The sequence below is a fragment of the Rhinopithecus bieti genome, unplaced genomic scaffold, assembly GCF_001698545.2.
Source record: "Rhinopithecus bieti isolate Rb0 unplaced genomic scaffold, ASM169854v2 scaffold_36959, whole genome shotgun sequence".
Classification (NCBI taxonomy): Eukaryota; Metazoa; Chordata; class Mammalia; order Primates; family Cercopithecidae; genus Rhinopithecus; species Rhinopithecus bieti.
This window is the reverse complement of record NW_016816945.1, coordinates 1,011,141-1,037,169: the sequence shown is the minus strand read 5'-3', so window position 1 is coordinate 1,037,169 and position 26,029 is coordinate 1,011,141. Positions and strand designations below refer to the sequence as shown.

Below are 26,029 nucleotides of genomic sequence, written 5' to 3'. Positions count from 1 at the left end.
AAAAAAAAAAAAAAAAAAAAAAAAAATCTCTAATGAATTAACAGATCTAGGCAACAGTTGTCAATGACAGTAATATCACAAAAATTGAGAGAGCGTCTGCTTCTTGATGCAAGTATTCAACAACTATGATATAGTCCTGCCCTCTACCCAAACCACCACCGCAAAAAAAATTCGAAAATATAATCTGATCACGTCTTTAAGCCAACTTCCTGTTCACAAGAACATACAGGGAGAAAGACGAACACATTTAACGATACCACAGGGACACAGTCCTCAAAATCCAGACTAGGTAGAACCTACAGAGCAAACGACCCATTTTCTCCAACAAATAAAAAGATGGTGGAAAGCCCAAGACAGTGAATCTTAGGAGAAAACAAAAAAGATGGCAGGACATTCTGATAAGACACTTGAGAGAAGCTTTGCTCGTTGGCAATGTATGGGCCTTATCGTGATCCAGACTCAAAACACAAAACTATTAAAAAAAAAAAAAATTCTTTATCTGAAACCTCCCTCCCCAAAAAAATGTATGAAAAAATCGGGGAAATTACAACGATAGTACACGATATTCAGGAATTAGTATGAAAATATATCCTTGTTTTAATAGATAAATCAATAAAACTGTATGCCAGGTTGGTGTCTTCATGTGGCCAAAGACAGCCTGGATTTGAGCAAAGGCTTCTGGGCTGGCAGTCCAGAGTCTCGGGCTTTAAGTCCAATGCTGCAATAAGTGGTTGTATGCTCCCTGGACCTCAGTTTCTCTATTTGTAAAATAGAAGGATGAGCTAGACAACACCTGAAGGCCTAAAATACCTAATCCCAGTTTCAGTGGCATTTCCTTTTATGTCTCCTCCCTGTTTGGGGGTCAGAGCCCACCTGCCAATGACAGCAGTGGTACACAGGTCTCGCTGACTTCGAATCATAATTCTCCACTCTCTACCTGTGACCTTGAGGCAACCCCTTAACTGTCCAGAGCCTCAGTTAACTCACCTTGTAGAGTTATTGTGAAAGTTATAAGAGTCAATGATGATAAATCAGCTGTCCTTTACCAAGTGCTTCATCTATGCTAAGCACTTGACCTGACTCTTCACAAGCACCCTGGCAGGGGATATTACAATTAACAACCACACAGCGAGGAAACAGATTCTGAGGCCAGGTAAACAGCTTCATGAAGAGCTGGAGGTGAGCATGCAATAAAGCCAGGCTGCAGCCCTGTTATTAGCATGTAGGACACCTGAGAAATGAACAAGCAGAATGTTCATGATGAGCTCTACCACGATCTGGGGGCCCTAGAGCTCCTCATTGAACTGAGAGCCCTGGACAGTGTAACTGGGTGCTCAGAAGCAAGCCCTGGGCTCCCTCTGCTGGGGTCAGATGGGAATAGGGTCAATTTCATCCAGAGCACCCCTGGGGGTGTCCAACAACATTCTCAGGCACAGCAACCAAAGCTGCTGTGGCCTGAAGGGAATGTGGACTCTAAGAGCAGAGTCTAAAACCCAAGAGACACCATCATCATCATGGAGAACTGGAAGGGGTGGAAAGAGCCCTGTTCCACCAGGCACCAGAGCTATACCTCCCTAAGCCTCAATGGCTGACAGTGGGACTAGGTCAGGGCAGTGCTCTTGTGAATGGAAGCTATTTCACCCTCAGGACCCCCTGACCCTTCTTCCCACCCATGTTTGCAGAAGAAAAATGTCATGATTGGGCTGGGTACGGTGACTCATGCCTGGAATTCCAGCACTGTGAGAGGCAGAGACAGGAGGATTGCTCGAGGCCAGGAGTTCAACACCACCCTGGGCAACATAGCAAGACCCCATTTCTATAAAAATAGAAAGTCAGCCAGGCATGATGGCATGCACCTGTAGTCCTAGTTACTCAGGAGGCTGAGGTAGGAGGATCACTACAGCCCAGACGTTTGAGGCCACAGTGAACTATGATCATGCCATGGTCCTCCAGTCTGGGCAACATAGTGAGACTGTGTATCAACAAAAATATAAATAAAAAAAAAGAACACCGTAATCAGGGGCTTCCTGGGGAGGCGATGATGGCTGTCATTACTGTGCTTCTGCTCACTCTTCTCAAAACTCTCACAGGGACCCACCACAGCCCTCCCACCACCCAGATAAGGACATGGGCTTGGGCTGCGCTGGGGAGCAAAAATCCCAGCACCTTGGGATAGAAAGAGTAAAGGGAAAGAGTGGCCTAAATTTGTCAACCTGATAATCTCTGCCAAATCTCATTTTCTATTCACACACTTTTTACTGGTAGCAAAAAGCTGGTGCTCTGCCCCACCTACTCAATTTGCAAATATGCTGTTGTCACTTCTATCATCTTCTGTGTAGCAAGAGGACTTCACAAATTAAAGAATGCTTTCTAAGATACCAGCAATGTGCCAGGACTTCTGGTCCATCTGGATACAAGACAACACAGCCGTGGACCTCTCCAGAGCCAGAGGGAGGAACCGAGAGCAGCCCTGCAATGAGGCTCTCACCACCTCCCCATCCCGTATGTCACTGCCCAGAGCGCCTGCCCAGTACCCTGCACTGATGGGGGTGATCAGCTCCGTGGCGGTTGTCACTTTGGCTTTTACTGTCATGATGTTGAGGTTCATGAGGTAGTAGAAAGTCAGGTGAAGCACGCTGTCATCTGGAGGGGAGGAAGATGAGAGAATTTATGAGTCAAACACTCAGAGCAGAATCAACAGAGTCATAGGGAGTAGCAAGGGAGCGGGGTCACGCGTTGAAAACCTAACCACTAGGTATTATGCCCACTACCTGGGTGACGGATCATTCATACCCCAAACCTCAGGACCACGCAAAATACTGCAACAAACCGGCACATGTACCCCCAGAATCGAAAACAAAAGTTGAAATTATAATAAAAAAAGAAAATCAGAATCACAGAAAAATTCAAACAGACTTTTACAATCATTTACTATAAAAACAAAATTGGCCGGGTGTGGTGGCTCACGCCTGTAATTCCAACACTTTGGGAGGCTGAGGTGGGCAAATCAGGAGGTCAGGAGATCGAGACCATCCTGGCTAACAAGGTGAAACCCCGTCTTTACTAAAAATACAAAAAAACTAGCCGGGCGAGGTGGCGGGCGCCTGTAGTCCCAGCTACCCAGGAGGCTGAGGCAGGAGAATGGCGTGAACCCAGGAGGCGGAGCTTACAGTGAGCTGAGATGACGCCACTGCACTCCAGCCTGGGCAACAGAGCAAGACTCTGTCTCAAGAAGGAAAAAAAAAAAAAATCACGACAGTAATATAGTGAATAAAAAGAAGCAAAGAGAGCACCTACAAATTCTTTGCTACTCTTCCCACCAAGAGGTAGGGCTTAATTTCTCTGCCCTTGAGCATGGACTGGACTTAGTGACACAGCTTCTAACAAATACAAGATAGAAAGGGAACCAAGCGATCAAGGTCAATATCAGCAGAAATAAGACAGTGATATCAGGTAGCCCTGATATGACATGATAGCAACGATCTCATCTATGCTATTCTCCCCCAAAATCCATAATCTCAGTCTAATCAAGGTCATGAAACACAAGGAAAGACTGAGAAACTGTCACTGCCTGGAGGAGACTTAGAAGCATGGCAACTAAATGCACTTTGAGACCCTGGCTTGGATCCTGAACATAAAAAGGACATTAATTGAAAAAGGAAGAAACTAAAAAAATTCTGTCATTTAGTTAACAGTATTGGACCAATGAAATTAAGAGTGGTGTGGATCACTGGTAATCATAGCATCTACAATTAAGATGTAACTTTAAGGGAAGCTGAATGAAGAGTATATAGGAACTCATATTATTTTGGTAAGTCTTCTATGAGTCTAAAATTATCTCAAAGTCAGCCACAGCGGGGCATGCTTCAGTCCCAGCTACTTAGGAGGCTGAGGAAGGAGGATCGTTTGAGCCCAGGAGTTTAAGACCAGCCTGGGTAACATGATAAAACCCTATCTCTAAAAAAAATACAAAAATTAACTGGCATGATGGCACGTGCCTGTAGCCCCCTCCACCTGGGAGGCTGAGGTGGGAAGATCAATTGAGCCCAGGAGGTTGAAGCTGTAGTGAGCCATGATCATGCCACTGCACTCCAGCCTGGATGACAAGAGACCCTATCTCTAAAAACAAACAAACAAACAAACAACCAGCAAAAAGACAACCAGTGTGTAGAGCCTATTTCCATTTGTGTAAAAAATAAAGTGGGAAGTGGATAAATATACGTTTCTATAAAAGCTTCTCGGTGCAAAGAATCTTTCTGGAAAACATGTAAGAAGTCTGTAATAATGGTTGCCCTTGGAGGTGAAACCTAGGACTAGTATCTAGGAACCTGGGGTGAGAGGGAAACTTAAATTTTACTGTTAGCTCTTATACTGCTAGAACATTTTATTACGTGGTAGTTTTTCATACAAACCAACTTCAAAACATATACTCTGCAGAATACAAAGTTCTACTTATATTTACTAAATTAAACATGTTGGTCTTACTACTCAAAACCTGTATGCTTTTGCAACTTGTTCTAGATATTTGACTTGCCAGATTCAGAAAGAGGTGTGGTTTTCTCAAGCTTCTGCTTTATGTGACTGGAGTTTTGTTGCTAGGTTGTTACGGTTATGACTTAACAACAAAAAGAAACAAATTCCATGCAAAACAATAAGGAAAGACAAAGCAACATGAAATGGGAATCCTTTGTTGGGCAAATAGGCGTCTGGCTCCTGGACCCTCTGCATCTGCAGCTGGGTGAACTCTTAGGTGCTACAGATCCCCTAAACAAGGTGAGTGCAGCCAGACCTTTGCACTTCAGGTCGAGCATGACGGACAGTGGGTGCCTCTTCAGCATCTCTTTGCGTTTGTCGTCCAACTGAACCCCCAGCGTGGGTCTCCGGCGTTTCTGGACAAAGGAAAGTGCCAAGCTGATGAGCATCGGTCATACCAATCTCCCCTTCCCTCTCCCAACCAGCCAGGCCTCAACCCTACTGCCTGGCACCTGCTGTTTCAGCTAGCTGGGTTGCCAGACTCCCCTCCCAGCAGCCTTTTCTTTCAAACCTCTTTCTTCTGCTTCTAGGGAGGATGTCACCTGCAAACAAGCATGCCCCAGTGCATGCAGTTGCTTGATGCCCCCATAAGAGAAAATGGTTCTCACCGTGGTCTGCTCCTCCTCGGCATCCGAGTCACTCTCGTCATCTGCAGCCAGAGAGAAGGCAGCTAGAGGTGAGGGGGCTCCAAATGCTCCCTGAAGCACTCCAACCCACATGGCATAAAGGGGCCCTGACTCTATCTTCTGTAAATGAGTTTCTCTATAACAAATAATAAATTAACTTGCTGCTTCTTATTCAGTATAGAAAACATGGTGAAGAAAAAAGAAAAAACAAGAATGACGTACAACCCGTTTTTTTCAAAGGGCTTTTTGATGTCATTTAGATGGAACACAAGCCCCTCCTTGTGATGGTGGTGGTGGTTGTGGTAATAACAGTAACATAAATAATAATAATAATAATAGTAGTAGAAGCATGAAGGAGTACTATGTGCTGAGAATTATGCTAAAGGCCTTACTTGCTTTACCTTATTTAATCCACATAACAATCCTACATGAGGTGTTACTATCTGTTTTCACAAAGGAATAAGCTGAGGCTCTGAAATGTTAAATACCTTCCTCGGGGTCAGTCAGCTAGTGAGTGGCAGGGCTGAAATCCACGGGCAGCACCTTGTGACTGCGGGAAGTGAGCTCTCTTTCCTGTCTACCCCAGGTACTAGGACATTCAAGTCAAGCTTCCCACTACACAGAACCAGTCCAGCTAGTTCTCCAAAGACCAGGACTGCCCTTGGATGGTGACTTGGTGTCGCTGGGGGAGGAATCCCAACCACGACATTACCTTGGGAGTCGTCTGGAGGCTTGAAAAGAGCCTTGGCTTCGTCCACACTGCCTTCGATTGATACAGATAACGTCTTATCTGGGGGGCAAGAAAGAGTCTGGTAGGAAAGCTGCTGAGGAAAGGTGCTAAGCAGCATGAGTAGGCCAGCTCTGGGGCTGCATTTCTCCCATTTCTGCCCAGCTCCTTGCTGACTAAGGGTGGAACGGCAAAAATCCTTGCTCCAGATGAAGGGAAACAAGGTGGGACACTTAAGTCTTTTTTTCTGTCATTTACTGAGAACAAACAACTTAAGTACAAATTCCTAAACCAGCATTGCCTGAAACTAGCAGGGAATGCCTCTCCTTTCTGGTGCACACCAAAGCACAGAAATTCACACTGAGGGCCTAAAGCCACATGGAACTCCTCTGCCAATTGTCTTAGAGGTTCTCATCCAGAAATCCACACCTGTCCACATCCCAGAAACAATGACTCTCACATAAGTGTTTTTTCTTCGTTCTACACTATACCAAGCACATGGCTGCCACGGTCTCACTTAACTGGGAAGCAGTAGGACAGTGAATAGGAACTTGGATCTTGCAGTCTAGTCCCAGACCTGAGTCCCCACCTAACCAATTCCCAAACACATGACCTGGAAAGTTATGTCACTGTCTGAGCCTCAGTTTCTGTATCTATGAAATGGGGACTTGAAAAATAGTAGCTGCCGGGCGCGGCGGCTCACACCTGTAATCCCACCACTTTGGGAGGCTGAGGCAGGTGGATCACCTGAGGTCAGGAGTTCGAGACCAGCCTGGCCAAGATGGCAAAATCCCGTTTATACTAAAAATAAAAAATTAGCTGTGTGTGGCGGCACGTGCCTGTAATCCCAGCTACTTGGGAGGCTGAGAGAGGAGAACTGCTTGAATCCAGGAGGTTACTGTGAACTGAGATCATGCCACTGCATTGCAGCCTGGGCAACAGAGTGAGACTCTGTCTCAAAAAAAAAAAAAGAAAATAGTAGCTGCCCCATTAGTGGTGGGGACTGAATGAGCTGATGCTTGTAATTTTAATTATAAAATTATTAAAAATTAATTTTTAGGCTGGGCGTGGTGGCTCATGCCTGGTTGGGAGGCCAAGGAGAGTGGATCACCTGAGGTCAGGAGTTCGAGACCAGCCTGGCCAACATGGTGAAATCCGTCTCTACTAACTATATAAAAATTAGCCGGGCACAATGGTGGGCGCCTGTAACCCCAACTACTTGGGAGGCTGAGGCAGGGAGAACTGCTTGAACCCGGGAGGCAGAGGTTGCAGTGAGCCGAGATCACGCCACTGCATTCCAGCCTGCGCAACAGAGTGAGACTCCGTCTCAGAGGAAAAAAAAAAAAATTTATTCCTCACAACAACCCTACAGGAGTAATACATTATTATAGCCATCGTCTCTACTAACTATATAAAAATTAGCCGGGCACAATGGTGGGCGCCTGTAACCCCAACTACTTGGGAGGCTGAGGCAGGGAGAACTGCTTGAACCCGGGAGGCAGAGGTTGCAGTGAGCCGAGATCACGCCACTGCACTCCAGCCTGCGCAACAGAGTGAGACTCCGTCTCAGAGAAAAAAAAAAAATTTATTCCTCACAACAACCCTACAGGAGTAATACATTATTATAGCCATTTTTAGATGGGAAACTTAAGGTTCAGAGAAGCTAGACATCACAGCCACAAGGCTGATAAACCAGGATTCAAGACTAGGTCTGTTCAACTTAAGCTTGGCCTCTCCAGCACATGAGCTAACAGCCTGTTGCATACACCAGGTGTAACTGTGACACCTTATTGAGTGATGTCTTGGGACCCCCCTCTGAGGGTCTACTGCTGTGAGGTCAGACAGCCCACCACCTTCCAACTCTACTTTTAAGGGTACAGATAGTCCCAAGAACCTGAAATGGTTTGCCTAGCCACACAAAAGAGGGATGGCAAACTTCCCCCAAGTGGCTGACCACTGCCTTATCTATGGCAACCCTATGTGAATCACCACCCTTCACCCCAAACAACTAGTTGCTCCCATCAGTCACTGGCAAACGCCAGACTATTTTTTTCAGCTATTTAATATTAGCATTCTATACGAACATCAGAATGGAACAGGCCGATTTTAAACATAAAAGAAAAGAAAATTACTCACCCTGTCTAGGGGGCTGGGAGGATTTCATATGAGCTGATGATGGAAACAGGAGGGAGAACAAAGGGGAGGGGAGGACCAGAAGGACGAGGAAGACACAAGAAGAGAGACAGTAATGTGTTGGTGCCCACGGTGGGAGGAGAAGCAAGCACTGGTGCAGCATATGTCTGTCTGATGTGGTGGGGTGGGGTGGGGGAGAAAATTTAGGTGCTGGGTGAAAGCTGCATTAGGGCAAAAGGCAGGGTCTCCAAAATTTTCTCAAAACCCTAGCTGAGTCACAGGCTGCCCTCAAGCTTAATGAGGACATATCTAACCTGGAAATTCACAACAAAGACATGCAGCCTGATTCAAGGCATGGTGAAAGCCTGGGAGAGCTGGTTGAGACCTGTATTCACCAGGCACCCCCACCCTGAAGCAGAGCAAGAGGCACTGATCTAACTGCCAAGCGTGCCTTGATGGGGTGAGCACCTGGGAGCCCAGATAGGCTGCCTGGGCTCTGCACCCAACAGCTGTCCAGCCAGGCTCACGAATGACTCAAAGCCACCCATTGTGAAATACCCATCAGGTATTAATTCAGCCTTAGGCCAGCTGGTCAGAGCAGCCATGCTGGGTAATGCAGAGGGAAGAAAGCGTCTGTCACCTGAGGGCTTCGGGGCAGGACTGAGAAATTTCCTTAGCAGGTACTGCTTCCAACTGATTCACTCGGCCACAGCTGCTGCTCCCACAGCCCCTCGTCCTCACCCAGCCCCCATACTCACCACAGGCCTGCCCATACGCAGTGGCCTGAACAAAGAGGACATAGAGGGGAGGCGGCAGGTGCCTGGCTGTCTCATACTGCTTATGAGCCTGGTCGAATGGCATAAACAGGTACTCCTGCACCGGAAGGGAAGCCTGCACACAAGAGACAGATTTTTGTTCTTCCTTTTTTAGCCAGTCCACACAGGAACAAGTGGCTACTGAGTGACTATAAATCATTGTTTATAAAAGTGATACATGATAAACTAATAGAACTAATAGGTGGATAAAAGCTCAATATAAACAAAATTATATTTCTTTATACTAGCAACAAACAGTAAGAAAATAAAATTGTTTTATTTTACTTACTGTCAGGGTACCAGGGCTCATGCCCATAGTCCCAGCACTTTGGGAGGCTGAGGCAAGAGGATCACTTGAGGCTAGGATTTCAAGAGCAGCCTGGGTAACTTAACGAGATGCCATTTCCATAAAAAATAAAAATCAATTAAAAAAAAGAAATTATAAAAAGATGCCATTTCAATACCATCAATAAAACATCAAATAAGAATAAACAGGCCAGGCATAGTGGCTCATGCCTATAATCCCAGCACTTTGGGAGGCTGAGGCAGGAGGATCACCTGAGGTCGGGAGATCGAGACCAGCCTGACTGACATGGAGAACCCTGTCTCTACTAAAAAAAATACAAAATTAGCTGGGCGTAGTAGCATATGCCTGTAATCCCAGCTACTCGGGAGGCTGAGGCAGGAGAATCACTTAAACCCAGGAAGTAGAGGTTGCGGTGAGCAGAGATCGTGCCATTGCACTCTAGCCTGGGCAACAAGAACAAAACTCTGTCTCAAAAAACAAACAAACAAACAAACAAAAAACAATAAACAAGCAGGCTGGGCACAGTGGCTTATGCCTGTAATCCCAGCACTTTGGGAGGCCAAGGCAGGTGGATCACCTGAGGTCAGGAGTTTGAGACCAGCCTGGCCAACATGGTAAAACCCGATCTCTGCTAAAAATACAAAAATTGGCCAAGTGTGGTGGCACGCACCTGTAATCCCAGCTACTCGGGAGACTGAGGCAGAAGAATTGCTTGAACCTGGGAGACAGAGGTTGCAGTGAGCCAAGATTGTACCACTGTACTCCAGCCTGGGCAAGAGAGCAAGATTCTGCCTTAAAATAAAATAAAATAAAATAAAATAAAATAAAATAAAATAAAATAAAAATAAACAAATGAAAGGCATATAAGCCTCTACACAAAAACCTGAGACATGAAAAGTCTAAAATAAGTGGATACATATGAATGTCAGTGGCCTGGAAGACTCAAATATTGTCCAGATAACAATTTATTCTAAAGTGGTCTGCTGATTCAATGCAATCCCAATCAAAATCCCAGCAGGTAAGAACAGACAACCGCATTCTGAAACTTATATGTAAATGCAAAGGGCTAAGAATAACCAAGACAATCCTGAAGAATTAGGTTGCAACTGTGCATCGAGACTTCTGATAAAGCCACAGTAAATAAGACGGTGTGATACTGTGCAAGGATGGACACAGAGATTACACACATATCCACATGTACAAAGATATCTGATTTGTGACAAAAGTGGCACTACAGAGCAGTGCGAAGAGAATGTCCTCAATAAATGGTCAGCTAAATACCTATGTGGAAAGAAAAAAATGACTCTTTACCCTTAACTTACACTACATACAAAATCACTTCTAGGATTACTACAGATTTAAATAGACAGATTTCTTAAACAAGACACAAAAAAAGTACTAACTATAAAGGAAAAGAATAATTAGTAAAATTAGGAACATGCACTCATTAAAAGATACCATTAGCAAAGTGAAAAGGCAGGAGGTTACAGAATGGGAAAGATCTGGGAAAACACTCATCTCCAGGCAACCTAACAGAAAAACAGGCAAGAGACTTGCCTAGGCCCATCCCAAGAGGTTATCCAAAAGGCAAAATGTGCTGTGTTCAACATCACTAGTCCTCAGGGAAATAAAAATTAAAACTATAATGAGATCCTCCAGAGTAGCCAAAATTAAGGAGACTGAGAGTATCAAGTGTTGACAAGGATGTAGAACAATTAGAACTTTCATATGGTGCTGGTGGGAATTCCTGTAAATCGGTACAATCACTTTAAAAAACTGTTTCAGTGTCTACAAAAGCTAAATATATGTATAACATACTGTATGACCTGGCAATTTCATTCCTGGGTATATATTCAACAGACAGATGTACACATGTATGCCAAAGCACACGTATAAGATCATAGCAGCATTATTCAAACGGCCCTAAGCGGGAAACAACCAAATACTAAACATCAGTGAAAACAAACTCCTGCACTCATAATAGCTCAGATGAATCTTAGAAACATACTGCTGAACAAAAGAAGCCAGATATAGGAGTATATACTATGATTCTCTTTGTATAGAGCTCAAAAACAGACAAAACGAACCTACGATGTTAGATGTCAAGATTATGGTTACTGGGGTGTGGGGGAAGATAGGGACTGGGAGGGGGAATAAAGGAGCTTACAGGAAATTGTTAACATTCTTTCTCTTGGATTTTGGGTGCTGGTTACACAGATGTGTTTCTTAGTGAATATTCATTGAGCCATATACTTGCGAGTTATATGCTTTTCTGTATATAAAATTCTGTTTTAAAGTAATACATTGTACATTGTTTTTAAAAGTTGTATTCAAGACCTTAGGCAATGAATTCAGGTTTTGTTTCAGAGATTTTATTTGTGTGGTTTTCTTCTGTTTTTTTTTTTTTTTCTTTTTTTTCTTGACTCAGGAAAGACTGAACTAGATCGCTTTGAGTTTCAAGTTTGCAGACTCTGCGCAGTGCATGAGGATCAATTGCGCAATACATAAAGTAAAATGAAAAGCATTTTAGGCCGGGCATGGTGGCTCACGCCTGTTATCCCAGCACTTTGAGAGGCTGAGGCAGGCGGATCACGAGGTCAGGAGATCGAGACCATCCTGGCTAACATAGTAAAACCCCGTATCTACTAAAAATACAAAACAAAAAATTAGTTGGGCGTGGTGGCAGGCACTTGTAGTCCCAGCTACTTGGGAGGCTGAGGCAGAAGAATGGCATGAACCCGGGAGGCAGAGCTTGCAGTGAGCCGAGACTGTACCACTGCACTCCAGCCTAGGCAACAGAGTGAGACTCTGTCTCAAAAAAAAAAAAAAAAAAGCATTTTAGGCCGGACGTGGGGGCTCATGCCTGTAATCCCAGTACTTTGGGAGGCCGAGGCAGGTGGATCACCTGACATCAGGAGTTCAAGACTACTGGCCAACATGGTGAAACCCCATCTCTACTAAAAATACAAAATTTGCCAGGTGTGGTGGCAGGCGCCTGTAAACCCAGCTACTCAGGAGGCTGAGGCAGGAGAATCGCTTGAACCTGGGAGGCAGAAGTTGCGGTGAGCCGAGATGGCGCCACTCCACTCCAGCCTAGGCAACAAAGCAACTCTGTCTCAAAAAAAAAAAAAGCATCTTAAAGTCATGGGGGGCGGCAGCAAAGGTGGGTAAGGAAAAGGGAAAAAAAAGTGGTATTCAAGTTTGTAAAACAAAAGCTCCCAGTTCCCAGTCCTCAAGGTAGCTGCTAATGGTTTGGTATGAATATAGACTTTTCCAAGTATATACCCAACTCCTACATGTATATATCCCTACAGATACTTTGTAAACCAAGATATAGAAATGAGCTTATACTATATGTTCTACAACTTGCATTTTTTTATTTAATAATATGACAGATCTTCTTTTATATTTCAGTTATTCTGTCAGTGGTTTGGTATCAGTGGTTTGATTCCGTACTTTCATCATAGCTCTAAGGCTGTACCATACAAGAAATTATTTAACCTGTATCCATTTAGAAAGTTTCCAGGTAACAAGAGAAAATTTAACCATGCAGAAGCTTTGGTTAAGTACAACCAAAACTTTTAATTTCTGCTCTGTCACCCAGGCTGGAGCGATCCTCCTGCCTCAGCCTTCCAAGTAGCTGGGACAACAGGCATGTGCCACCATGACCAGTTAATTTTTTTTTGTAGAGGTGAGGTCTCCCGATATTGCCCAGGCTGGTCTCAAACTCCTGGGCTCAAGTGATCCTCCCCTCTCAGCCACCCGAAGTGCTAGGATTACAGGCATGAGGCACCACAAGCAGTCAACAACTCTCCTTCCACACTTAGAGCTGAAGAAAGGAAATACAGAGATTGCCAAATCCTAAGAAAATAAGCAAATTTATCTCTAGGATCCTTTTACAAAGTTCTTTCATATTAGCCATCTACCTTGCTTCACAAAATTATAAGGATTTAGACCAAATCTGGCTTCGCAAAGCAAATAAAAAGTAGGCCACCTATACAGAAAGACATTATATTTTACAGGTAAAGTGTGGACTCTTCCTCATGAGTAAAGTTTTTTTCAGAGTGAGAAGATCTCTTGAGCAGTCTGACCCTGAAGTGTAGTCAGGGGGATCAAACAGACATCCACAAGAAGCAAGTTTAGATGCCTGGAGATTGTGAGGCCAGTGGGGGCCATGCAGGGGGTAAACCAAATTTACACAGTCTGAGAAAGTATGCTACCCAGAAGAGGCTTTGGATGAAAACACCCAGGTCAATGTGTGTATATATTCCTGAGGCCAGCACTTCTTCCTCCCAGACACAAGCTTATCACACCAACTGGGTAGGGATGCAGACAAGGCCATCCTTATACTATACTCTAATTTAGGGTAATAGACCTGGCAAATCTCAAAGGGTGACATCGCATCTGGCAGTGCCTGGTCAGTGGTGAAGGCAAAGCAAAAGGCCAGCGGGCCCCACCTGCATGATGCTGTTGAGGCGGGGCTGGAGGCTGCTCAGGTACTCCTTCTTCACCTCAATCTCCTTGAGAATCTTCTCCTTGTTGGATAGGCACTCTCGGTACTTCTCTGCCAGCCTGTTGGGGGAGGAAAGAGCATTGTCACCTGATGTCCCCTGTGATACCTCAACATGCCTGTGCACTGTCCGACTCCACCTAATGGTAGCAGCCATGATTAACTGCTAATATTTATCCAGCACTCAATGTGTGCCAGGTACTTTGGTGAGTTCTTTACAAGCACAATCACATTTAATCCTTATAAAGACCCTGGAAGACGGGGACTTTTCTTATCCCCAAAGGAGGAAACCAAGGCTCAGGCAAGTCGATAACTTGCCCAAGGGCATCTAGCCAAGAACAAACACTGTGCTGGGCTTTGGATTCATGTCTCTTGCTCTCCAGAGGCTCTGTCTGCTCTGGAGACCACTAGGGGATACACATGCCATTTTCTGTTCCATTTCTTGCTTGAGAGGTAAGACCTAAAACTTTCATAAACATGGACTTAGCAGCTATATAACCCAAAAGAGGCCCATGGACTGGCCTGGTTGGGACAGGGTGGGAATAGATTCTGGACCAGTGCCACAAGAATGCAGCAGTGACAGCTGAGTCTGTGCCCAGCACAATCAGTGGACTGGACAACGGAGTGATAGGCCAGTCCCATTTGCTAAGACACTGACACAAATTTCCTAAGAACCAGACTTGGTCGGGCACGGTGGCTCACGCCTGTAATCCCAACACTTTGGAGGTCCAGACAGGCGGATCACCTGAGGTCAAGAGTTCGAGACCAGCCCGGCCAACATGGTGAAACCCCGTCTCTACTAAAAAAATTAGCCGGGCACAGTGGCATGTGCCTGTAATCCCAGCTACTCGGGAGGCTGAGGCAGGAGAACTGCCTAAAGCCAGGAGGCGGATGTTTCAGTGAGCCAAGATAATACCACTGCATTCTAGCCTGGGCAACAGAGCAAGACTCCATCTCAAAAAAAAAAAGAAAAAAAGAACCAGATTTGGTGCTTATTAAATTCATAATATGAACCAAAAACGGAGAATACATTCCATAACAGAAAAAGGCAAGTATACAGCTACTTCACCAACAAAAAACCAGAACAAATGTGCCAATCAAAAGCCCTAGTATTCTTGTACAAATATGAAAGGGGAAAAAGTTACCATGAATGGTAAGGATACAACCATGAAAAGTTCATTACGGAAAAAAAAAAACAAAAAACAAAACCACTGTATTTTTAGAATGACTTCGATTAAAACACACAGTACTGGCCGGACACAGTGGCTCATGCCTAAAATCCCAGCACTTTGGGAGCCCAAGGCGGGTGGATCACCTGAGGTCAGGAGTTTGAGACCAGCCTGGCCAACATGGTGAAACCCCTGTCTTTATTAAAAATACAAAAATTGGCTGGGCGTGATGGCTCACACCTGTAATCCCAACACTTTGGGAGGCCGGGCGAATCATGAGGTCAAGAGACAGAGACCATCTTGGTCAACATGGTGAAACCCTGCTTCTACTAAAAATACAAAAATTAGCTGGGCATGGTGGAACATGCCTGTACTCCCAGCTACTCAGGAGGCTGAGAGGCAGGAGAATTGGTTGAACCAGGGAGGCAAAGATTGCAGTGAGCCGAGATTACGCCATTGCATTCTAGCCTGGGCGACAAGAGTGAAACTCCATGTCAAAAAAATAAATAAATAAAACTCTTTATTAGTATAGAAAAATTTATACCGAAAGTGTGACTTGAAGTATTATTTATGACAGCAAAAAAAAATGGAAACAACCAAAAATCCAACAGGGGAATAATTTTGGGAATTTTTCTATACACTAGGATATACACTAGAATGTTGCACAACCTCCTGAAATAATGTTTACAAAGCTTTATGCCACAGGCATACACTTATAGATAAGGGGGGGAAGGCAAAACACAAAATTAGATTTATGGTACAAAAGATAAGGTCTTCGGCATTAAAATTTCAAAGAGAGATCAGGCATGGTAGCTCACACCTATAATCCCAGCACTTGGGGAGGCCAAGGTGGGAGAATCACTTGAAGCCAGGAGTTCAAGACCAGCTTGGGTAACAGAGTGAGACCCCTGCTCTACAAAAATAAAAATATTAGCCAGGCATGGTGGCAGGCACCCATAGTCCTGGCTACTTGGGAGGCTGAGGCAGAAGGATCGCTTGAGCCCAGGAGGTCAAGGCTGAAGTGAGTCGTGATCATGCCACAGCACTCCATCCTGAGCAAGAGTGAAATGCCATCTCTTTAAAAAAATAAAATAAAAAAGGGGGCCAGGCACAGTGGCTCACACCTGTAATCCCAGGACTTTGGGACGCCAAGGCAGGCAGATCAGTTGAGGTCAGGAGTTTGAGATCAGCCTAGCCAACATGGTAAAACCCCGTCTCTACAAAAAATACAAATAATAGATGGGCGTTGGCCGGGTGTGGTGGCTCAAGCCTGTAATCCCAGCACTTTGGGAGGCTGAGACGGGCGGATCACAAGGTCAGGAGATCGAGACCATCCTCACTAACCCAGTGAAACCCCATCTCTACTAAAAAATACAAAAACTAGCCGGGCGAGGTGGTGGGCGCCTGTAGTCCCAGCTACTCGGGAGGCTGAGGCAGGAGAATGGCGTAAACCCGGGAGGCGGAGCTTACAGTGAGCTGAGATCCAGCCACTGCACTCCAGCCTGGGTGACAGAGCGAGACTCCGTCTCAAAAAAAAAAAAAAAAATAGATGGGCGTGGTGGTGTGCACCTACCACCCAGCTCCTTGGGAGGTGGAGGACTGAGAATCACTTGAACCTGGGAGGCGGAGGTTGCAGTGAACTGAGGTCACACCATTGCACTCCAGCCTGGGAGACAGAGTGAGACTCCATCTCAAAAAAAAAAAAGCCCTTAAGCAATTATAACCCCAACCCCATCCATGATGAAGTTGGTAAAGTTTAAAATATTCAGTGTGAATTAATCATAAAATGGATTTGGTCTTAGAAACTATTCTGAGAGTTCCACAGTGCTTTGCTGCCTTATCCTGGGTCATGACAAAGCACTGACACTTTATGGTTAAAACGTCAGGAAGGAGGAAATGCTACCTTTTCCGCTGCTCCAGCTCCCAGTCCAGACGTGCCAGTGTTTGCTGGTGAGGGTCTCCCATGGTGACTTCGGCCTTGCTGATATCTGGTGGAGCCTCCTTATAAAATTCCTCTAAACTGACCAGATCAATTTCTTCGTGCTTTGACCTACAGACAAAAACATGACATCATGCTGCCGTTCTCAGGAAACCAAACTGTAGTTTAAGCAGGCCCAAAGTTACCCGCAACATATGCCTGCTTAGCCCTGGTCTACAACTACTTAGGATCCTGGAATCCAATCTTCTCCACAAATGTTCATTAGCAGATGTTTCAGTGTGGAGAAAGGTAGTTGACATGCCATAGGATCCTTACCCATGCTGTCCAACCTTTTTACCCAGGAATTAGCTAAAGTCTCGGAAGGGATTCTTATCAAATTTACAAATGTCTCCAAGCTGAGCAGGAGAGATAGTAGCTAAAAAGTCAAAAAAAACACTACAGCCTGGGCCTAGGCTGTCAGGTTGAAACCAAGACATGTCATTTAACAGGAATAAATATAAGGGTCTGCACTTAAGTTCAAGACATTAGCTATGTAAGAATGGAACGGGGAAGACCCAGCACGGGCAAACTGGATGGAAAAAGATCTAGAGGCTTAAACCGTTGCATGCATAGTGATTTACATGTTATAAAAGAAAAGAAATTCTGCCAGGCGCAGTAGCTCACTCCTGTAATCCCAGCACTTTGGGAAACTGAGGCAGGTGGATTACCTAAGGTTGGGAGTTTGAGACCAGCCTGACCAACAAGGTGAAACCCCATCTCTACTAAAAATTAGCCAGGCGTGGTGGTGCATGCCTGTAATCCCAGCTACTTGGGAGGGTGAGGCAGGAGAATCGCTTGAACCCAGGAGGCAGAGGTCGCCGTGAACCAAGATTGCACCATTGCACTCCAGCCTGGGTGACAGAGTGAGACTCCGTCTCAAAAAAATCTAACCCTCTTTGCTGCATTAACATAGTTGAGTGCTCAGGTTATGGTCATATGACGGTAATGATAATAGCAGCTATCATATATTAATAAGCACCCACGATATGTCATCCTCACCTCATTCAAGCCTCACAACAACTCTTAAGAGGCGGGGAGTTTTAATCTCCATTATTTGACTGAGATGGAGGCTTCTATCAGTAAGCAGCTTGCCCAAGGTCCACAGTTACAGAGTGGCCAAGCTGGGATTTGAACCCAGGATGTGTAACTTCAGGGCCTATGCTCCTTCCATGTGGCCGCCTGCCTCCCAACAGGCGTAAGTTCCACTATATTCTGGGTTTGTCAGTTTCCATTTGCATGATGATTACAGACCAGTGCATCGCATTATTTTGTTTTTGATACCTTTTTAATTTGGAAATAGTTTAAGACTCCAAGAAGTTTCAAAAATAATACTGACAATTTATTTCCTCCCTGTATCCTTCACCCAAGTTCCCCTAATGATACTATCTTATCTAACCACATTATACATTGTCAAAACCAGAAACTGACAATGGTACAGTATTATTAACTCAAGTACAGACCTGATGCAGATTTCACCTTTATTCATATTTAACTTTTACTAGGTAATGATTTTGTGGAACAGATAAAGATGCCTCTCAAAAATCAGCATCAGGGATGGGCACGGTAGCTCATGCCTGTAATCCCAGCACTTTGGGAGGTCAAGACGGGTGGATCACCTGAGGTCAGGAGTTTGAGACCAGCCTGGCCAACATGGTGAAACCCTGTCTTTACTAAAAATTAGTCAGCTGTGGTGGCTCACGTCTGTAATCGCTTGAACCCGGGAGGCAGAGGTTGCAATGAGCCAAGATCACGCCACCACAATCCAACCTGGGCAACAGAGCGAGACTCTGTCTTAGAAAACAAAAAAAAAAGAAAAAAAAATCAGCATCAGGCCAGGCGTGGTGGCTCATACCTATAATCTTAGCATCTTGGGAGGCCAAGGTGGGTGGATCATTTGCAATCAGGAGTTTGAGACTAGCCCAACATGGCAAAACCCTATCACTACTAAAAATACAAAAAATTACCCAGGCGTGGTGGCGCACGCCAGTAGTCCCAGCTACTCAGGAGGCTGGAAGTCAAGGCTGCAGTGAGCCAGGACTATGCCACTGCACCAGCCTGGGTGACGGGAGTGAGATCCTGTCTCAAAAAAAAAAAAATAAATAAACAAAACAATCAGCATCATGATTATTAAAAATATTTCGGACCCAATGTCTAAAGGGCCCCCTGCACATGTCAAGTTTGAGATAAAAGCTGCTTTCACTTTGCATAAACAGGTCTGATCAAGTGAGAACACTTTCCCTTCTCTTCCCGTTTACTCCTTCCCCCTTCTCATTTCTCAGCTTGGTTTTGAGGAAGGACATGGACAAATTGTAGTTTCTTCACCTGAAGGCAGCTAAGCAGCAAGAAATTCAGGTTCCAAAGAATAAAATCCACTTGCAAAAATGAATGCTGGGACTACGGAAAGGAAAACTGGGCCAAAAGGTTAAAAGGATATGACTGGAAGTGAGTTGCTCCCATACAATGTACCCTGGAATCAAACTGGTAATGTAAAGACCCCTGATAGAGAGACCTGCTTTTTACCAAGTGCAGAGCTCAAAACTCAAAAAGGTCGGAGAGACTTTTGAGATTCTTTATGCAGCCTGAAACCATGGCTTGCAATTCTCCCACATTCACCCTTGCAATTTGCCCTTATCCCAGATCCTACCGTTTTCTTTTTTTTTTTTTTTTTTGAGACGGAGTCCCGCTGTGTCGCCTGGGCTGGAGTGCAGTGGCCAGATCTCAGCTCACTGCAAGCTCCGCTGCCTCCCGGGTTCACGCCATTCTCTCGCCTCAGCCTTCCAAGTAGCTGGAACTACAGGCGCCCGCCACCTCGCTCGGCTAGTTTTTTTTGTATTTTTTAGTAGAGACGGAGTTTCACCATGTTAGCCAGGATGGTCTCGATCTCCTGACCTTGTGATCCACCTACAGTTTTCTAAGCTCATCTAAGCTCATCAGATTTCTTTTTAAAGAGAGACTTAGGCCAGGCGTGGTGGCTCACGCCTGTAATCCCAGCACTTTGGGAGGCCAAGGCAGGAGGATCACCTGAGATCAGGAGTTCGAGACCAGCCTGGCAAACATGGCAAAACCCCGTCTCTACTAAAAATACAAAAATTAGCCAGGTGTAGTGGTGGGCGCCTGTAGTGGGAGGCTGAGGCAGGAGAATTGCTTAAACCCAGGAGGTGGAGGTTGCAGTGAGCTGAGATTCTGCCACTGCACTCCAGACTGGGTGACAGAGCAAGACTCCATCTCAAAAACAAACAAACAAAAGAAACAGACTTACAGCGAGCTACATGGGAAAAAGCAATTACCGAGAGACCACATGTGCCAAAGCCCCGTCCTCCCAAACTCACTTAAACTCCAAACATTTGGTGATCTCCTTCTGTAGATGCATCACCTCATACAACAGGTTCTGGAGCTGCAGGTGATAGGCATCTACTTTCTGCTTAGCCTGAAAGGAGGATAAGATCAGAGGTGAGCAGGGCAAGTCAGGATGGGGCAGAGAAGAGGGTCAGCAAACTAAGAGAAGGTGTAAAGGGAATAAAGAAGGGGATGGGGCTGGGTGCAGTGGCTCACATCTGTAATCCCAGCACTTTGGGAGGCTGAGGTGGGTGGATCACCCGAGCTCAGGAGTTCAAGACAAGCCTGGCCAACAAGGTGAAACCCCATCTCTACCAAAAACTACAAAAATGAGCCGGGCATGGTGGTGGTGGCAGGTGCCTGTAATCCCAGCTACTTGAGAGGCTGAGGCAGGAGAATTGCTTGAAGCTGGGAGGCAGAGGATGCGGTGAGCCAAGATCGAGATTGTGCCAATGGACTCTAGCCTGGGGGACAGAACGAGACTGTCTCCAAAAAAAAAGAAAGGGATGAGGAGGAGAAAGGAGGAAGGTTAATTAAACCTTTTAACTCCTACCTCGTGGGTCTGATCTCTTCCTTTCTTCAACCTGATGTGGGCTAATCGGTTAAGCTTCTTTAGAGTCATGAAATGCACACAGCTCTGAATCCTCCGTTCTTCGATTTCAATTGCCTGTGAGCAAAGAAAACAGTAAAGCCCACTGATGACAGGGGCTTGCTCAGCTTCCTTCCGTCCCTCACCACTGACCCATCCTCATCTGGGGCCAAACACAGGCAATGGAGGGAGCCCAGAACCATGAGAAAAGTCATGAAGAAAATAAGAGGGATGGTTGTATAAGGAAAATGCTTAAGAATCTCAGGCAAAAAAAAAGCAATTTCTGCTTGGACTAGAGTAACAGGAATTGAAGATGGAATAAAGGCAGCGAAGGCACAATCTGTCTCTACAGATCCTACGCAGAGATCCCGGCAATAGTAACATCTTGCCATAAAATTTGACCTCTATAAATAACACTACAGGATAACTTAAATGGAAAATAACAGAATTATAGCCATAAAGCTTGGCTACAATAGATTGAATGCAATAATCGTTTAACAAAACTTGTCAGCATAGGCATGAATATGTGCAATTCCTGGAAAAAAAATGGATTTTTAAAAACTTATCTATCAAGTTTTTAGTCACAGTTTAATTTCTCTGCCCCTAAAACCTCATTTATTCACTTACTATTAATGATAATTTCATTTTTGGTATCTATAATTTACTTATACATATAAATCTTTGTATCAAGCAAATGTATAAGTACCATCATTTCTCAACACCTAGCAAAACGCCTGGCACTTAATAAATATTAATTGGATAAATGATCAAATTAGTAGGGAAAAAATTAATTATTCTGTACTTTCAGTACTGTAATTGGTACTGAGTGGTAATGAGAAGTTCCAATAAATTAATAGGTTTTGGGAGCCCTGAGGCTCCAATCACCTGATCATGGCTAGGACAGAAGACCAAGATCAGGAAGGGCCCTGGTAGGTGCAAAAACAGCCTCATCTATGCATACCCACCAGGTTCACGGCCACGTGGTTCCCCTTCTTACCACATCCTTGCCACCCCTGCTCTTCAAGTCTTGGATCTCAGCCATCAGCCTCTGTAGCTCCTGGCAGGTGTACTTGTATAACTCATAGTCTCTGCCAGGGTCCCGCAGATCCACCTCGGCCTCCTCACTGTAGTATTTACCTTCCTGTAGAGGTAAGGATAAAGGTTCTGTGTGCAAGAGGTAAAAGTCTCCCTGTTGGGATCAGGGACACTTGGCTGACATCTCTTGTTAGATAAAAACAGTAACAATGAAGCCCCAATCAAGTCTCTAAAAGATCTGGTCCTTAAATCAAATGCTTTTCTTCTCTTCAAAATAGAAACCTCTTTTGCTTTCTGATTGCAGAGTAATGCATGCCTGATGTCAAAGATTCAGAATATACAGAGTAGTATCAAAAAGAAAACGGAAAAATTGCCTATAATTTTGCCTCTCAGTCCGAAACAACACCACTGTGAAGACTGTGGATAAATAAACATTTTATTTGTAAACAAAACGGGATCATATCATCTGTGCTGTTAAGCGCAACTTCCCATCTGTATTAGTCCACTTTCATGCTGCCAATAAAGACACACCTGAAACTGGGAACAAAAAAAGGTTTAATTGGACTTATAGTTCCACATACCTGAGGAGGCCTCAGAATCATGGCGGGAGGTGAAAGGCACTTCTTACGTGGCAGCGGCAAGAGAAAAATGAGGAGGAAGCAAAAGCAGAAACCCCTTATAAACCCATCAGATGTCGCGAGACTTATTCACTATCATGAGAACAGCAAGGGAAGGACTGGCTCTCATGATTCAATTACCTCCCTCTGGGTCCCTCCCACAACATGTGCCAATTCTGGGAGATACAATTAACGTTGAGATTTGAATCCCAAACCATATCATTCCGCCCCTGGCCCCTCCAAATCTCATGTCCTCACATTTCAAAACCAATCATGCCTTCCCAACAGTCCCCCAAAGTCTTAACTCATTTCAGCATTAACCCAAAAGTCCACAGTCCAAAATCTCATCTGAGACAAGGCAAGCCCCTTCCACCTATGAGCCTGTAAAATCGAAAGCAAGTTAGTTACTTCCTAGACACAATGGGGGTACAATGGGGGTAAATACAGCCATTCCAAATGGGAGAAATTGGCCAAAACAAAGGGGTTACAGGGCCCATGCAAGTCCAAAATCCAGTGGGGCAGTCAAATTTTAAAGCTCCAAAATGATCTCCTTTGACTCCAAGTCTCATATCCAGGTCATGCTGATGCAAAAGGTGGGTTCCCATGGTCTTGGGCAGCTCTGCCCCTGTGGCTTTGCAGGATACATTCTCCCTCCCTCCTGGCGGCTTTCATGGGCTGGCGTTGAGTGTCTGCAGCTCCTCCAGGTGCATGGTGCAAGCTGTTGGTGGATCTACCATTCTAGGATCTGGAGGGACGGTGGCCCTCTTCTCACAATTCCACTAGGCAGTGCCTCAGTAGGGACTCTGTGTGGGGGCTCTAACCCCAAATTTCCCTTCCACACTGCCCTAGCAGAGGTTCTCCATGAGCGTGCCGGCAGCAAACCTTTGCCTGGGAATCCGGGCGTCTCCATACATCTGAAATCCAGGTGGAGCAAACCTCCATTCTTGACTTCTGTGTACCCACAGGCTCAACACTACGCGGAAGCTGCCAAAGCTTGGGGCTTCCACCCTCTGAAGCTATAGCCCAAGCTCTACATTGGCTCCTTTCAGCCATGCCTGGAGTGGCTGGGACACAGGGCACCAAGTCCCTAGGCTGCATACAGCACAGGGACCCTGGGACTGGCCCACAAAACCACTTTTTCCTCCTGGGCCTCTGGGCCTGCGATGGGAGGGGCTGCCATGAAGGTCTCTGACAAGGCCTAGAGACATTTTCCCCATGGTGTTGGAGATTAACATTAGGCTTCCTGCTACTTATGCAAATTTCTGAAACCAACTTGAATTTCTCCTCAAAAAACTGGTTTTTCTTTTCTTTCTTTTATTTTTTATTTTTTATTTTTTTTTTGAGACAGAGTCTCAGTCTTGTCGCCCAGGCTGGAGTGCAGCGGCGTGATCTCAGTTAACTGCAACCTCCGCCTTCCAGGTTCAGGCAATTCTCCTGCTTCAGGCTCATGGGTAGCTGGGATTACAGGCACCTGCCACCAGGCCCGGCTAATTTCTGTATTTCTAGTAGAGATGGGGTTTCACCATGTTGCCCAGGCCAGTCTTGAACTCCTGACCCCAAGTGATCTGCCCACCTCAGCCTCCCAAAGTGCTGGGATTACAGGCGTGAGCCACTGCGCATAACCCGGTCACCTTTTGAATGATTTGCTGCTTAGAAATTTCTTCCACCGGATACCCTAAATCATCTCTCTCAAGTTCAAAGTTCCACAAATCTCTAGAGCAGGGGCAAATGTCTCCAGTCTCTTTGCTAAAACACAACAAGAGTCACCTTTGCTCCAGTTCCCAACAAGTTCCTTATCTCCATCTGAGACCACCTCAGGCTGGACCTTATTGTTCATATTATCATCAACCTTTTTTTTTTTTTTGGGATGGAGTCTCACTGTGTCGCTCAGGTTGGAGCGCAGTGGCATGATCTTGGCTCACTGCAACCTCCACTTCCTTGGTTCAAGCAATTCTCTGCCTCAACCTCCCGAGTAGCTGGGATTACAGGCGCCCACCACCACGCCCGGCTAATTTTTTCGTATTTTTAATAGAGACAGGGTTTCACCATCTTAGCCAGGCTGGTCTTGAACTCCTGACCTCATGATCCACCTGCCTCAGCGTCCCAAAGTACTGGGATTACAGGCGTTAGCCACCATGTCCAGCCCATTATCAGTATTTTTGTCAAAGCCATTCAACAAGTCTCTAGAAGGTTCCAAACTTTCCCACATTTTCCTGTCTTCTTCTGAGCCCTCTAAACTGTTCCAACCTCTGCCTGTTACTTAGGGCCAAAGTTGCTTTCACATTTTCAGGTACCTTTTCAGCAACCCCCCAACTCTACTGGTATGAATCTACTGTATTAGTTCGTTTTCATGCTGCTGATAGACACACCTGAAATTGGGAACAAAAAGAGGTTTAATTGGACTTACAGTTCCACATGGCTGGGGAGGCCTCAGAAACATGGCAAGAGGTAAAAAGCACTTTTTACATGACGGCGGCAAGAGAAAAATAAGGAGGAAGCAAAAGCAGAAACCCCTGATAAGCCCATCAGATCTTGTGAGGCTTATTCACTATGAGAACAGCATGGGAAAGACCGGCCCCCATGACTCAATTACCTCCTCATATGTCCCTCCCACAACACGTGGCAATTCTGGGAGATACAATTCAAGATGAGATTTGAGTGGGGACATGGCCAAACCATATGACCATCCCAGTAAATACAGATCTCAATCAAAATGGCTGCATGGCAGTCTACTATAGAGAGGAATTCCAACTGGGTGCGGGGTGACTCACACCTATAATCCTAATACCTTGGGAGGCCAAGGCAGGCAGACCACTTAAGCTCAGGCGTTTGAGACCACCCTGGGCAACGTGGCAAAGCCCCATATTTACAAAAAATACAAAATTAGCTGGGCATGGTGGCGCACAGCTGTGGTCCCAGCTACTTGGGAGACTGAGGTGGGAGGATCGCTTAAGCCCAGGAGAGGGAGTCAGCAGTCAGCCAAAATCGTGCCACTGTACTCTGGCATGAGTGACAGAGTGAGACCCTGTCTCAAAAAAATTTTTTTTTAAATAGCTAAGTCACAAAGGAAGTTGACAGATTCAAGGACAGAGAAACAGACAAAATGAAGAAAAGAACCTGCTGACCACGAGCTCTCAGGCCGTAACAGTAACATTATTTTGAATCGAATTAGAAATATATGAATATACATATATATATTTTTTGGAGACAAAAGTCTTGCTCTGTTGCCCAGGCTGGAATGCAGTGACGCCATCTCGGCTCATGGCAACCTCTGCCTACTGGGCTCAAGTGATTCTCCTGCTTCAGCCTCCCAAGTAGCTGGGATTACAGGAGTGCACCACCACGGCTGGCCAAAATATATGAATATATTCTTTTTTTTTTTTTTTTTTGAGAGAGAGAGAGTCTCGCTCTGCCCCCCAGGCTGGAGTGCAGTGGTGCAATCTCGGCTCACTGCAAGCTGCACCTCCTGGGTTTACGCTAGTCTCCTGCCTCAGCCTCCTGAGTAGCTGTGACTACAGGCTCCCACCATGACGCCTGGCTAATTTTTTTTTTGTATTTTTAGTAGAGACTGGGTTTCACTGTGTTAGCCAGGATGGTCTCGATCTCCTGACCTCGTGATCCGCCTGCCTCAGCCTCCCAAAGTGCTGAGATTAC

General features: G+C 45.3%; 1 protein-coding gene across 6 annotated transcripts in view; it reads right to left on the bottom strand.

Moving 5' to 3' along the window:
- THOC5 (THO complex subunit 5) overlaps window positions 1–26,029 on the bottom strand; it is a 42,599-nt gene that overhangs the window by 12,563 nt on the left and 4,007 nt on the right. For 5 of the 6 annotated variants that reach the window (XR_001882146.1, XM_017855573.1, XM_017855575.1 and 2 more), the window contains exons 3-13: window positions 21,721–21,864; window positions 20,688–20,801; window positions 20,128–20,225; window positions 16,724–16,870; window positions 13,599–13,713; window positions 8,778–8,910; window positions 8,023–8,055; window positions 5,872–5,949; window positions 5,142–5,182; window positions 4,790–4,889; window positions 2,535–2,643 (exon numbers count right to left, since the gene is read on the bottom strand). Coding sequence is in view for 5 of the 6 variants with exons in the window: in XM_017855573.1 (XP_017711062.1) it covers window positions 2,535–2,643; window positions 4,790–4,889; window positions 5,142–5,182; window positions 5,872–5,949; window positions 8,023–8,055; window positions 8,778–8,910; window positions 13,599–13,713; window positions 16,724–16,870; window positions 20,128–20,225; window positions 20,688–20,801; window positions 21,721–21,864 (1,112 nt within the window). In the remaining variant the exon portion in view is untranslated. The remainder of the gene's footprint in view (window positions 1–2,534; window positions 2,644–4,789; window positions 4,890–5,141; window positions 5,183–5,871; window positions 5,950–8,022; window positions 8,056–8,777; window positions 8,911–13,598; window positions 13,714–16,723; window positions 16,871–20,127; window positions 20,226–20,687; window positions 20,802–21,720; window positions 21,865–26,029) is intronic. The other variant, XM_017855579.1, reaches the window with a different exon arrangement.